Source organism: Tetrao urogallus, assembly GCF_951394365.1.
Source record: "Tetrao urogallus genome assembly, chromosome: 2".
Classification (NCBI taxonomy): Eukaryota; Metazoa; Chordata; class Aves; order Galliformes; family Phasianidae; genus Tetrao; species Tetrao urogallus.
The window spans coordinates 73,936,897-73,949,281 of record NC_136814.1 but is presented as its reverse complement, the minus strand read 5'-3'; the positions used below and the strand labels follow the sequence as shown (position 1 = coordinate 73,949,281).

Sequence of the window (12,385 nt, the reverse complement as noted above, 5' to 3'; positions counted from 1 at the left end):
TATTTTAGAGATAATTAAGATAAGTACAAAGATAAAGCTTGTGCATCTGGAATAGGACTGATATTTAGAAGTCTCAGCATGATTTTAGAAAGGTGAAAGTCTAATTGAACAGAAGTAATCTCTCTGTGACCTTAAAAGTACCTAATTAAAGTACCTGCCTTGCAGTTGAATGTACAATATTCCACCTCAGCTAATAAAGGATGAGAAAGATTACATGAAAAGTTAAAATATTTTCACATGGCTAATTTTATTAACCTGCCGTAAGACTTCATTTTTTTCTCTCTTCTCTTATTTATTTATTTTTTAAAATAATCTTCCCTCCTACCAGTTCCTTACTCTACCCCACGAACATAATTTTACCTGTGGTAGAAGGTATTCTTGCTTCCATTTCGGACATGTCAGCACTCATCCTTTTGGCTTCTCCGGAAACAAGGGCTGACTGAGGTCGCCCACGAACATCTGACAAGCTCTCCACACTGCTTCCACGAGACGGTGGTAAACTCAAACGGCCAGGATCACCCTGATTCAAGGGTTAGAATTTTAAAAAGAAGGGAATCAGATCTGCAGAAAGTTCCCTATAATATACTCAGTATGTGGAACAAAATATATTTCTACAGAAGATTTAAAAATTAGGCAAATTTTTAAAATGGTAAAAATTTAAACTACTATTGGCACTTAAGAGTCAAATATCTTGTAACCTTCAAAGAATTAAATTTACTCTAATTCAAATCGTTTAGAATTAGGTCAATACTGTCAGAAGAGAATATTTGTATTTTTCCATCCCACTTGAAATAAAACAGTGTTTTCAAAAGTCACATAAATGTATAATCCTTCCATGTTATACTGAACTTGTAGCTTTAAATTAAGGTAATGATATTTGAATTCAATTTTTTTAAACCTACTGAATCCCCCTAAATCAAATGAACTCTTTTTTGATTTCACTGAAGGTAACTTTTGATAGCCTTCCAATTTATCTTTTTGGGATCATTCAGTGCTTTTCCATCCACTTTCATGCTCCTTTCTTATAAGTAACTGAAACCAATTTTGTTCTATTTTTTAAAGAAAAGACACTAATGTTTCTAGTAGTTGCAGGCACGCTTTTGTCCATTTCATCCTTTTCATTATTATGATTCAAAATTACAGGCATTTACTTACCGGCTGCTTGGCCGTATTTTTCATTTGCTGTGCCAATTTTGATTCTAAACGTTTAATAGTGTCATTGGTAGAAGCTCCTTGGAAGTCATTTGGTTCCATGTTTGCATCGCTTTTGTTACTTGTATTTGTAGAAGTGATGTCCATAAATGAACCTGGAAATTCAAAGGAAAAACAAATTTTCATTAAAAACCCTAAAGTGTATTTCTTCTCCTTCTCAGAAGCTTTACTTTGCTTTAAGGTAACTTTTAATGAAAGGAAAGCTGCCAAACTGGAACAGATTTCTCTTTATAAAATGTGAAGAGCAGTGGGTGGAAGACGGAATATACGACTAACTACCACAATGACATTTGAAGTCATTCTTTAATTTGCTCTGAAACTGCTGGAGTAGTTGGGAAATTAACAATACAGCTGGCAATATAATTCACAATTAATGATAAGGTCCATCGTTTAATACAGAGGAGAACAAATACCTGAAAAAATAGAAATCAGCATATATTCATAGTTGAAAGGTATAAATCTTATCTTATAATCATGTGCTGAGAAGCGGAGACACCTTGTAAGGTTAGTAAAAATATAATTTGCAGGTCATTAAGCGGCCAAGTAGCGAAAGAAACGTCATTCAAAGTAAAATAAATTTGGAGGTAGAAAAAAACAAATCAGATAGCAGAAGGTGAAGACAATTTCTACTGAAGTGGGAAAACTTGTCTGTAAAATCAGAGGACAGAACAATCTTTGTTTGCTATTAGTAAAATTGTTTCAGTAGGGGAAGCACTACCTGAAAGCCTAGCCTACATTTTGTTCTACTCCCCTTTCTAGTGTTTTCCTTGTGCTTCATTTAAATTGTTGTACTTACTGCAGTTTAACATAGAACTACTGCAAGTTTAAACTGTGGAGATGTGTATGCCCATTTTTCATTAAAGACATAATTCAGCAAAACTATTTGTCTAAGAACAATAAATATGTTGTGGTATGAGGTCTTAACAAAAATTGGATTCCTGCCAATACATAAGTTTGTGAAAGATTATCTTTTCAAATTTGAGTTCAAAACAAACAAGAAACTGTATTTTATAACCCTTGTGTATCACTTCATGTTTCCATTGTATTCTCTTATTTATAGAAGAGTACCTGTACTAGTGGCAGAATTGCTTTGCCCTTCATCTGAATACTGGCAAGGATACTGCAGAGGTTCATCAGCTCCTGGAAAGTACTGTGAAAAAAAGCGGTGTTTTAATTGTAATAAAAAGTAATTGCTTTAAAATAGTATGAATAATACTTTAAATAAATAAAATAATTCATAAATATAATAAATTCTATATCATACAAAAGACTTTATTTAGAAAAAGAAGTCAGATTATTTTAAATAATACATTAAAATATGACTCCTTTTATTAATTTCTCCATGTTTGTTATAAATGAAACATTCTATTCCTCCCAAAAAGAAAGAAATTACTCCCCTTCTTTACAGCAATAACTTGATACATATGTATTTTTTTCTCAAATAAAAAGAGGAGAGAGGAACACATTTGTCTATCTTTAAAGTGTGATAAAAGGCATACCTACTGTAATTCAATTTCTCAACTAAATAAGTAAAGAAATGATTAAGAAACTAAAAGAAATTTAATACCCGCATCAAGTGTGTCATTATCTTAACAATTTCCTCCATGGAAGGTCGTTGTGAGGGATCCTTGGACCAACAACGGGTCATTAAACTCTCAATTGGTTTAGGTAAGTTTTTGATCAGTGGCGGTCGAGTACCTAAAATTGAAATTAGAAGAAAATTTAAGCAAACTTTAAGAAGACTGACAGTGACTGATCTCTTTCTGATATTTTGCTAAACAGGTATAGGAAAACATGTAGTCTGAAAAAGTTGGCCCATATTTCATGTTCTCTTTTAAGCAAACAACTGACAATGTTCCTTTGCACTACAAATGAGTTACAGGTACATTAAAAAAAAAAAAAAGAAGAAATAAAATGAATTTTTTCCTTCAGAAGTCATTTGCATAAATTCAGTGACTGACAAAATACAATGTATCAAAATGGTACTTAAAATGGCTAATGATTATGTTATAGCTTTCTGAAGAACAAAGCCCTATGCTGGGAAGTGCCAGAAGCCTTTGATATCTACTGTTGAAGTCACACACAAAAATGTATTTTTGAAGTTGCTTTTGTTCTTCCTGAAAGACTACTAATCGCTAAAAGTATCAATTCTGGATGGCTTTTTCATGGACTCTAGGTATTTTCAATTATGTACTTTACTTCAACTGTAGTATAACCTCATTTGATTTTGTTCCATTTTCTACTCATTTTATTATTTTAACAACAAATACAGTTAATAGACATCCAGTTGTGCTTAACACATGAGAAGTAGAGACGTTTTGCAAAGAAAGCAGTGAGTACTTAAAAATGTATTAGCTGTAACTTATGTAAATAATACATAAATTGTATTATGTATACGTATTAAATTGTAATTTATGTAAACAATACATAAATTAAGACAGTTTAGAGAAGTGAACCAAAAAACACTTTAAAAATCAAAGTGGACTTTTTCTTCCCCTATGAGCTTTTTCTGCAACTTAGCAAGGCCTTCTGACTTATTACATTCACATTTATAGCTATTGCTTTTATTAAGTCTCCCATCAGTCCTGACTGTTGCATTGCTGACAACACCTGACTCAATGACTTGCACCCTTGAAAAACTGAAATGGAGAACTTCTCTCTTCACTCAAAAATGCTATTTGCAAACATCTTTCCTTGTGTATTACTGACTGTAACACTCATCCATCCTATCAATGCCTGCCATCTTTACATACTTGATCAAACAAGATTCCTATTCTCACCTTGAGCTCCTATCATTCAGTACTGAAACTACGATTCTCAGGCACAGTGCCAGCCATCATTGCTTGCTTGTTAATTAGATCATCCAAACAAGTTCATTCTTTCTTTGATGGTGCTTTTCACAAATGGTAGAAACTTTTTGCAGACATTCACTGGAAGTACTCTGTTAAAGCAGTTATACTACTACAATTAAGATACTACAGTCTATTATTTTGACTGATACTGTACCATTGCTTCATCTGTCTTAATATAATCATTTTTCTTGTTCATTATCCTAAAGTGTTTGGGATATGGCTCTGTTCTCTGTTGTACCTAGCACAGTAAAGTCCTGCTCCATGTCTGCAGGACCCTAGATAAAACAATTTAAACAGCAGAATAAAAAAAATCAACAGATAAAAAACAAAGTAACATTTTTAATGCCCTATGCTCCTGCAGAGTTTGACAGTTTTTACATTTTAAAATGTAGGTTAAATTACTTGAACTTATGCATTCATGGTGTAAATGCCCATTTTTTTAAAAGATAAAGGGGCTATTTTTTTTAAAGTACACGACTCAGACCACTGTCAAATCTTCTAAAATGGGGAGCTGTAATAAATGTACAGCTTTTCTCCCTTGTTTATTTATACAGTGGTTATATGCAGCAGGAAATGCAAACAATGTAGCAGTCAAATAAAACAAAAACCACACTAACATAGAAGTGTTAGTGTCTTATTATTTATTCTTTATGACACAAGCCCTTATTAAATGAAGAACAGAACCAAAAAAACTAATAATTTAAAAATGTATGCTTCGGAATGTTCAGCAAATTTATAGGTGAAATATACAACTTAAAATGCAGTTAAACATTTTCAACTCACCATTGTGAACTGCCCACATTATGCGGAAAGCTGGACCACCAATCTCATCAAAAGGTTTCCTGCGGGTGATTACCTCCCAGAGAATAATACCCCAACTGAAAACATCACATTTTTCACTGTAATTGCTACCTAGAAGAAATCAGAAATATACTATTTCTTTTCTACGTAACTTTTCTATAACTCACTTATAATAGGTACAGTTCCCTATGAAAAATTGCGCTATATACTTCCTTTCATCTCATATTTGCTTTCTTTAAAAAATAAGGTTTTCTAAAGCTGTTTGATTCAAGCTAACTTAAGTCTGAAATCATGTGATAGTATGATCATTAAGAATGCCTCTCTCTGGAAATCAGTCCATTTCACTTGGAGTCATCCTGGAATGATAAACGGAGTCAGTTTGATTTTATATCAAATGCAGCTTAGTGCATTTCAAAGATCTTTTGAATTCAGAGCTTAACCTTGCTTCATCTAAATATTCTTGTTGAGCTCGCTTTTTTCATATCAATCACAGTACGTTAGCCATCACTGTCATATCTCTTGCACTCAATTAATGGCAGGTCTTCAGCAGAATCATAAATATAAAACATCACCATCTTATTTCTACTCTGTTTATCTTTCTTATTGTTTTTTGTCATGCCATTACTTAAATCAAGTTCTCTAGTCACAGGTTAAATATTTCTAAGTCTAAGTTACAGGTGCAGAAGACATACAGGTGATAAATAATAACATTCAGAGACTACAAGAGGAAGACTGTATGTTCTGCTGCCCTAACTCATGCAAATACTGAAAGAAGTGTGAATGATTAGTAACACGATAATGATAGCATAACTATAAATAACAGATTTTTTAAACTAATATGTAATAAGAAAGTGTTACTGAGACGAGTCATTTCATAAGTAGGAATTAATGAAGCCTAGTTTTATGCTAACATTTATCTTATAACACCCAGTTGCAACAGGCTCCATGTTTCGTATAAGCCATCCTCTTCTGGCCCCCAGTACCTCTGACAAACTGCAAGGAAAGCAGCATACCCTAAGACCAGTTCTTGCAGGTTGGACAGTCTGAAAGTCAAATTGAATAAACAGGATGCAGCCATGTACTGGAATCCTTTCTAAGCAAGGGCACTCATTTGAACTTCTCGCATCTATTGATTTTACAAAGCTTGTAAGAACTTGGTATCTGTGAAACCCTTTATACTTGTATCAAAGTAACTGAATGCGGCTAACGAATTAAAAAAATTCTGAAGGTGAATAACAAAGTCAGCTTTCCCTTCAAAAGGCAGCTGTTAACGATGGCAGATTAAAAGGGAAGTAAAACAATCTTTCAGTCTATCCAGCGACAACATTTCTAGCTACGCATTCACCCCATCTTAGGCATTCCACTTTCCTCCCAACAATGGCAAGACAGGAGCCCAACAAGAGCTTTAATGCTGTTGCTTGGAGCAAAGCACTAAAGAACTGCATCTCTCTCCCTTTTGTCAAAACTCCTGCATGGAAAGAAGCAACAACCTTAAGGCCTGTTGCCTCTGCCAGATCTGAAGATCCGAAGTGACTTTTCAGTGGACAAAGCTGCCTAAAAATGATACTTGGTACCAAAGGGAGTGAAGACTCTATGGTGCACAGTGGCAGACAGACAGCTGTGATGGGAAAGTAGTGTTATACTCCTGTTTGAGCAAGGAAATTCTATTTTGAAGCTGAAAACTAGTGATAGTTCAAAGACAGTATCTAACATAAGGAGGATATCCTATTGTTTCATTACTTAACAGACGTAGGTAGGATAGCAGATGCATCACTTTTCAATATCCAATTATCTCAAAGCATTTAAAAAATAATTTTGACAAAGGGAGCTCAGAGCTTATAGTGATTTCTTCTTTTCCATTTTATTGTATCTAAATGATATTTTTTTCATTTAGACAAGGGTCTAAATGCCATAATACTTAAAACTCAGAGAAAGTAATAATATTAGGAAAATTACATCAATAATCACTTTTTAAGTATGTCACCTATAAGAGATAGTTCTTAAGCCTTTTTAGTTCTCAACTAAAACTGAGTTCTAAAACAGTACCAAAATAATATTACTGCTTATCCCACTGTTAATTTCTGATGCAGTAGTAGATGCAAATAAGTTTAACAATTTTGACATAATTTCAATACTCTTTTAATACATTAATACTTTAATGACTGTCCCAAGAGTAATTTGATATACTGCATCACAGAACATATTGAAACCCTTGATCTTTCCTTTATACTGATTCTTGCATAAAAGACTTGTGGCATCACCACTCAAAGCTTTCAGAAAAAGGTCCATAAAGCCAACTGCAAAGTGAAAGCTTTTGCTGCCATCTAACAATAAATTTGCAATACAATATTTCTTTGTTCTGTGCTGCTGAATTTATGTAGCATAGAAATTAAGCAAAACACTGTAAATCCCCACTACAGTGCTCTTATTTAAAAATTAGTTTTTATTTTTTTCACTCAAAACCAAAAATTTTGCTTTAACACTGATAGTGCAATGGATAACTTCTAAAGGAGAAAGACATCTCTAATTTACACAGTTTCATTTAATAGTAAATAAAAGTTAAGAAAGCATGCACTCCTAGCTGAAGTTAAAGAAACAAAGTAGCTCCAATATAAAGTGACACAATGGAAAATGTTTAGGCACCAGAGTAAAACTGGGAATCATCCTTAGGTGATTCCCCAAAGTGACAAGCAGAAGAATGAGGTACCTTCAAAATAAAAGCTCCAAAGGTGGTGCCCAGGAGGAAACCCCTCGCAAGAATATTGACTGTGGACATGGCAAAACAGAACACCTGCTTTCCGAAGCAGGAAGATGACACCTCCAGACCTGTCTACTAATCACGATCAATGCTAAAATGTGTTTAATTTGCAATCTAATGACAACTACATTATTTCTCTAGTAATAATAAAGCAATTATACCTATCTAATTATCAACTGTCATCAGCCTTTCCCAGCTCTGCTCAGAGAAATAGCTTATTTTCTTACTTAACTAAATTAACTGTTAATAACAAGTTTCTCAGAATGCAGGGAAGAGGAAGTACATCAAACCTCTAGAGATGAAGAAAACTAAGAAAGAGAGACAAAGAAAACCAGACAAAAGTGAAATTACAAGAAAGTGGAGGTTTCAAAATGAAGGCAATTATGTTCAATTTAGTGACACTAACTCGCAAATTCTAAAGATAAAAGCTGATCAAAATTGGGAGTGAAAGTAATAACAGTATATTTAAATGTCAGGAGAATTTGAAATTACTTAAGAATCTCAGAAATAGCACAATACTTGTGAAATAGCCCTCTATTACTTAGTTTTATTTGGTTTTAAATAAGAAACAGCAGCTGTCAAAAGGTATCCCTTTAGAGGAAGGAAACCTTGGAAATGACACAAAGGTCCCACATCTTCCAGTAATTAATGGTATAACACTAACATGATACAGTCTGTTTGGTGCTGCTCTTTGAAACTTTGCACACTTATTTGGTAATATACAAACATGCAGGTTTTAAAATAAAAGTTAGGATTCTGCCAAGACACTTTCAATTGCTATCTCAAAATTTAATATGATGATTGAAATAGAAGTATAATTAAATGATGCTTTTATTTCCTATACAAATACATTCAAAGTTGCATCCCTAAAAAGAATGTGCAATAACAACACCATAAATTATTGTTACCTTCAAAAACTTCAGGTGCCATCCAAGCAGCACTTCCCTTATTGTTGGTCATGTGTGTTTGAATATCACAGGCTGTACCAAAATCACAGATTTTTAAAACTGTCCCCCCAGCTACCAAGAGCAAACTGTCAAGGAAACAAAATAAATAAAAAAAAATCAAAGCTGTAGGATGAAATAGCCCGGTGATAAAACAAGGAATTTTTTATCCTAACAATTATTCTAATATAAATGAGTATCTGGGGCTTTGTTTCTCTGTGCTTTAGTTTTGTAATCTAAGAAATAACTAAGAACACTTGTGTCTAATCTGAGCATACAAAATAGTTTTAAAATCAAATATATTCCATTATTTATTCATGCTTCTACACCATATATATTTCTTCCATGCTAGATTTAAATATTCTCAGGCATAGCAATCCACTAAGCATATATTGATAAAATTTAGTCTTTCAGATGGGAGAGAATGAAAAATAAGTGCTGCAAAAATTTTTGCCAAAAGAACGATGATTAAGACTCCCATTAATGTCAATCAGTGTAGTTATTTAAATCTTAATCAAAACTGGTGATACAAGAAAGAATTCAAGATTCAAAGTGTGATTTCACACTGTCATTTTATCTGGTAGAAGCGCTGGCACCCACCAAAAGTGGGTGATCCTGCAAATCTCTGTTTCCAGCAAACCTATGGAACCAGATCTGAAGGTTGTACGGTTCTAAGATGAGTAAGATCAACAAACTGCCTGGACAGAATAGATACTCATTTTTATTTAACTGGAAAGAGATGAGAAATTTTGGCTATGGGTAGTGGAACAGACAAGAGGAGGTAGAATAAGATGATCATATCAGATTAAATATGACAATATCAAATTAAATACAACATTAAAACCAACCAACCCAATATTCTCTTATCAAATACCACTACCCGTCGTAAAATTGGGATGCTTTACATGCCTCTGATTAGGAGCCCTATCCCTATGAAAATCCTCTCCTGTGAGAAAGGGCAACAGCAAGATGTTTTTCTGGTTTAACAGAAATATAGTGACTACAGATTGTTTCCTGTACCATGCACCATCGCTCTGTAACTGAAGCTTCAAACACACAGTTTCCATTTAAAATACAGTACCTCCAATAAATGTATTATCAATTAAAGGTATTTGTGTCAAATACAGTGAAATTATTAAAATTGATCTTCAATTCAAAGTGCAAGAAAAAATGGAATAGGTGCAATAAACCTACTTTGGTGGTTTCAGGTCTCTGTGAATTAGGGCCTTTGGTTTCATACTGTGAAGATATGCCACTCCTTGGGAACACTGTAAACACCAACTCATCGCGTGTGCAGCAGTATAATGAGGCAGAGGTTCAGCACCATGCAGCACTGCAAAACAAAGGCACAAACTAAAAAGAACTTTATTGTATATTACAACAGATACAATGGAGTTAACAACATACCAGTCAGAAAGCTGTACAGAACCTACGTACTTATCACTGCAACTTAAAATGTCCTTTTGCAAATTGTTAAATTAATGGAAATGTCAAAATGGTATCTAAGTTTTAGCATGTTCTTCCTAATACTTTTATTAGAATTCTGCCAACCAGTGATTAACAATATGAAAGAAGTTACTTTTTTCAAGAAGAGATAAAGTCTGTGTTAAACAACTATAATGGGAATTTACATGTAAGTAAGAGCTTTTTCAGATGTTTTCCAAAGAAAAACCTTAAAATGACTTTTACAAATATTACCAAGCTGATATCAATAAACAAATTAATAGGCTTAAAAGTAATTTTTAGAAGCACACATCTTTCTCTTCAAAATTCGTTTAAGACATATATATGAAGTGACATTATATTTAAGATGTTTTTCCTAGCACCGGCACTTCAGCTCCAGGAAGACATGTTAAAATGATGCTCACCATTGTATAGAGAACCTCCTTCAGCATACTCCATAACAAGACACACCTTTGAGGAGAGGAGACAGAAAATATGGATGTTTTAAATGGAGGAACAGAAAACAGATTTTGTAAACCAAAAGTTCTTTGAGAGGATCTGCAATGTTCCACACTAAGCTAACAGAAACATTTAACTGTGAGGTACACAGTAAGTCAGGCTTAATATAAATACAATTTAGCTTAACATTTAATTTGCACTGTAAGTTAGGAAATAAGGGAATGCACTTTCTCCCTTTCCTATCTCATCTTGAAAATCGAACACTGTCTTCATACTGCAATTAATTTGCCTTTACTATTTCCTCAGAATGGCTTTCAATAGTTTTAAATACTATGTCAAAAGAATGTAATCAGTTCCAAGAAAAAAGTGATCCAGCGTTTTAACCAATTGTAAATTCCTCATTAGAATTAGTTAAGGACGTATTTTTCCTGTGACTGTACTTTCTCTTCTGCTTTCAGAATTTGTGAGACTGTTTGCAGCTGTGGCAAGAAGACAGCAAATCCTGAAAAGTGCATATACGAGAACAGGATCTGATTTCTAAGCTATGATTAATGTGTTGCTAATATATATAATTTCTGCTTGCTGATTTGCAATTAATGGGACTACACATCTGAATGACTCTGCATATGTAATACGCTAGATGCCATTTTGACAAATTGAAATATAAACAGTGTTTAAAAATGTTTTTGGGGGGATTACCCTGAAAAAATTTATTTCTCCTAACAGAGGAAGAAAGCAACAACAGAAAACATATCTGAAAATATCAAACAACCTATACACCTCTATCTATATCTGCACCAATAAGCCTTATTGCGGCTTAACCATATTAAATTTATATAAAGCACACTTTTTTGTATATAGATTACACATTTGTGGTTGATGCTTGCATATGGTAAGCTAGTTACCTTTTGTTGCACTGACAAAGCTATAACTTACTGGGTTTAGACAGGCTCCATATAACTTGACAATATTGGGATGGTTTACTCGTGACAGTTGACGAAGCTGCAATACAAATCACACTTAATTTCAAACCATGGGAAAAAAAAATGCTGTATAGTTCATACACAACAACAGCAACTGAAGTTTTATGTGTCTGCCTAAAAAAACCTCAATGGTGATTTGAGAAATTACAAGGCTAGGGCCATTTTTTACATTTTAATTTATATAATTAGAACTGTATCTAATTTAAACTGAATTTAAAAGAAATTTTCAAGAAATGAAATGTAAAGTTTTCTTTTCTGGAGTAGTAAGAACATGAAAATCATAAGCACTGTGTAACTTTGGCTTTTTAAAGGTTTTGCAGTCTTGTATCCTTCCTTCAAGTCAGACTGCCTAATCTTGAAAGTAACCTGAATCATAATGGCTTTATAAGCAATAAAGCAAGCTACTCCTCTGTGAAAAAAAATGCCACAAGCCTATAAAATATACTACTGGGTTTGATATTAATGTGACACAGTTCCAAGAGCCTACTGCTGCTTGTTTTGATAGTTTTTAGAAACATGCCTACTACAGAGAGGAAACTATTTTGCACTGAATTTTTCTTCACCTTTAGACAGAAGGAAAGGCAAAAGGAATTTTTCTTTTCCTTTTCCATAGACTTCTAAGGCAGTTTATGCTTTTTGCTATTTGGTCTAGGGATCTAACGGTACTTTTTCTGCGTACTTTGGAAGTTCTAATAAAACTGGAATATTACATCTGATGTTTGCATGTGTAGGTCTTCTTGAATCCCAGTAATTATTAAAAATTTCTGGGATTCTCAGATTTCCTTCTAACACAAAAATGCTAAGAGACTCATCCGATGTACTCAGTACTAAATTAGACTCAGATTAGAAACACTGAAAACTTATAATGGTAATGAACAGCATTTTTACATAGAGACCTGTAACAAATATGCTTCCTTTTGTCCTTAAATATGT

The 12,385-nt window shown here is 33.5% G+C and overlaps 1 protein-coding gene across 2 annotated transcripts in view; it reads right to left on the bottom strand.

Annotated features, from left to right (window-relative positions):
• The window catches only part of MAP3K7 (mitogen-activated protein kinase kinase kinase 7), a gene marked incomplete at both ends in the record, with an annotated part of 46,543 nt that overhangs the window by 22,507 nt on the left and 11,651 nt on the right, over positions 1–12,385 (bottom strand). For both annotated transcript variants that reach the window (XM_079532970.1, XM_079532971.1), the window contains 9 exons: positions 361–520; positions 1,156–1,307; positions 2,281–2,362; positions 2,780–2,910; positions 4,848–4,976; positions 8,532–8,656; positions 9,762–9,900; positions 10,436–10,481; positions 11,406–11,471. In XM_079532970.1, the coding sequence (XP_079389096.1) occupies positions 361–520; positions 1,156–1,307; positions 2,281–2,362; positions 2,780–2,910; positions 4,848–4,976; positions 8,532–8,656; positions 9,762–9,900; positions 10,436–10,481; positions 11,406–11,471 (1,030 nt within the window). The remainder of the gene's footprint in view (positions 1–360; positions 521–1,155; positions 1,308–2,280; positions 2,363–2,779; positions 2,911–4,847; positions 4,977–8,531; positions 8,657–9,761; positions 9,901–10,435; positions 10,482–11,405; positions 11,472–12,385) is intronic.